Genomic DNA, 2,500 nt, shown 5'->3' with positions numbered 1-2,500 from the left:
CAGTGCTGGAGTGGAGTTTGCGGTTTGAGGGAGGGGTGCGGGGGGGGGGGGGGTGAGGAGTGGGGGAGAGGAGGAGGGGGAGGGGAATGATGATGGGGAGGGAGGGGGGGGGGGGGGGGAGGGGGGGAGGGGGAGGGGAATGATGATGGGGAGGGGGGGGGAGGGAGGGGGGGGGAGGGGGGAGGGGGGAGGGGAATGGTGAAGGGGAAGCGAGATGGATAGATGGAGGATGGGAGGGTGGAAGCAGAGACTGAAAGGGAGAGAAAGGAAAACAGAGACACGAAGAAAGAAAAGAAAAAGACACAGACTGAGAAAGAGAGAGAGAGAGAGAGACCGAGACAGACAGACAGAGACAGAGAGAAAGACAGAGAGAAGTAGACACAACCAAAACCAAAACAGAAACAAGAAAAACTAAACAAAAACAAGCACAACAACAACAACAAAAAAAAAAAAGATAAAGAGACACGATAAGACGCCACAAAAAAAGGCATAGAGAGAGACGGAGAGAAAGACCCGCCGAAGCATGGCGCCGCCGAATGCATACCCCCTCCCCCTCCCCCTCTCCCCTCTCCCCCACTCTCTCCCCTCCTTCCCCACTCCCTGTCCTCTTCCTTCCTCCTCTCCCTCCCCCCCTGTTATCTTCCCCCTCCTCCTCCTCCTCCCCATTCTCTTCCCCCTATCCTCCTCTTCCCCCCCTCCCCCCTCCCCCTCCCCTCTTCCCCTATCCTCCCCTCTCCCTCCTCCCCCCTCCCCTCTCCCCCCCACCACACGAAACGCCTTGACCAACAATATTTGTATGAAACTCGATATCAACCCCCCTCACCCCTCCCTCCCCTTCCCCCCTCCCCTCCCCTCCCGCCCCCATTTCCGTTGCAATTAGGGAGCGTCGACCATCGGCCACTTTGCAATAGCCAGGCTTGCAATGCTCTCTGCTTTGCAATCAATACCGAGGATGACGGAGGAGGCGACGTCGGGCGGGGAAGGAGTGAATAATGAAAATGCATCGGGAGGGACGCGTGTACTGCACTCTCTTGCCCGGCTTGAGTGACTGGGGGACGGGTTGAGTGACTGGGACGGGTTGAGTGACTGGTGGGGTCTGGTGGGGACTGGTTGAGTGACTGGTGGGGTCTGGTGGGGACTGGGGGTGACTGGTGAGGACTGGTGGGGACTGGGGGTGACTGGGGGACGGGTTGGGTGACTAGGGGTGACTGGTGGGGACTGGTGAGGACGGGTTGAGTGACTAGGGGGGACTGGTGGGGACTGGTGGGGGGACTGGTGAGGACTGGTGGTGACTGGGGGACGGGTTGAGTGACTAGGGGTGACTGGTGGGGACTGGTGAGGACTGGTTGACTGACTGGGGGTGACTGGTGGGGACTGGTGAGGACTGGTGGGGACTGGGGGTGACTGGGGGACTGGTTGAGTGACTGGGGGTGACTGGGGGACTGGTTGAGTGACTGGGGGTGACTGGGGGACTGGTTGAGTAACTGGGGGTGACTGGTGGGGACTGGTGAGGACTGTTGGGGACTGGGGGTGACTGGGGGACTGGTTGAGTGACTGGGGGTGACTGGGGGACTGGTTGAGTGACTGGGGGTGACTGGGGGACTGGTTGAGTGACTGGGGGTGACTGGTGGGGACTGGTGGGGACTGGTGGGGACTGGGGGTGACTGGGGGACTGGTTGAGTGTCTGGGGGTGACTGGGGGACTGGTTGAGTGACTGGGGGTGGCTGGTGGGGACTGGTGGGGACTGGTGAGGACTGGTGGGGACTGGGGGTGACTTGGGGACTGGTTGAGTGACTGAGGGTGACTGGGGGACTGGTTGAGTGACTGGGAGTGACTGGTGGGGACTGGGAGATTGGTTGAGTGATTGGTTGTGACTGATGGGAACTGGTGGGGACTGGGGGACTGGTTGAGTAACTAGGGGTGACTGGTGGGGACTGGTGGGGACTGGGGGTGACTGGGGGAGTGGTTAAGTGACTGGTGGTGACTGGGGGACTGGTTGAGTGACTGGGGGTGACTGGGGGACTGGTTGATCGAGTGACTGGCTGTAACTCAGTGACTGGTTGATCGAGTGACTAGGTTGTGACTGATTGATTAGCTGATTGGGTGACTGTTTGTGACTGGGTGACTGGTTCATTAGCTGCTTGGATGAATGGTTAATTGGCTGATTAGCATACTGGTTGACTGGGTTATTAGCTGATGGCTGACTGTTTGTAATTGGGTAATTAGTTCATTAGCAGATTAGCTGCCTGTTGACTGGGTTATTAGCTGACTGTTTGACTGGTTGATTGGCTGATATTGTTGAATGGGTTGTTAGCTGACTGGTTGACTTACTAAATGGCTTACTTGGTTGTTCAGTGGCTCGTAATTAGCTAACTGGCTGTTTGGATGAAAGATTGACTGGCTAAATGACCTATTATGTGATTTTGTGACTGGTTCAGGCTGATTGCATGAATAACACTGACTGGGTGATGTGACTGAATGGCTAACTAGTTGATTAGAT

The 2,500-nt window shown here is 57.2% G+C and overlaps 1 protein-coding gene across 1 annotated transcript in view; it reads right to left on the bottom strand.

The window, feature by feature from the left end:
* Window positions 1-876: 876 nt before the first annotated feature.
* The window catches only part of LOC125036986 (vegetative cell wall protein gp1-like), a 3,892-nt gene continuing 2,268 nt past the window's right edge, over window positions 877-2,500 (bottom strand). The window contains exon 2 of the mRNA XM_047629947.1: window positions 877-1,902. Within this exon, the coding sequence (XP_047485903.1) occupies window positions 877-1,902 (1,026 nt within the window). The remainder of the gene's footprint in view (window positions 1,903-2,500) is intronic.

Source organism: Penaeus chinensis, chromosome 22 (assembly GCF_019202785.1).
Source record: "Penaeus chinensis breed Huanghai No. 1 chromosome 22, ASM1920278v2, whole genome shotgun sequence".
NCBI lineage: Eukaryota > Metazoa > Arthropoda > Malacostraca > Decapoda > Penaeidae > Penaeus > Penaeus chinensis.
This window is presented reverse-complemented; position numbering and strand designations above follow the sequence as displayed.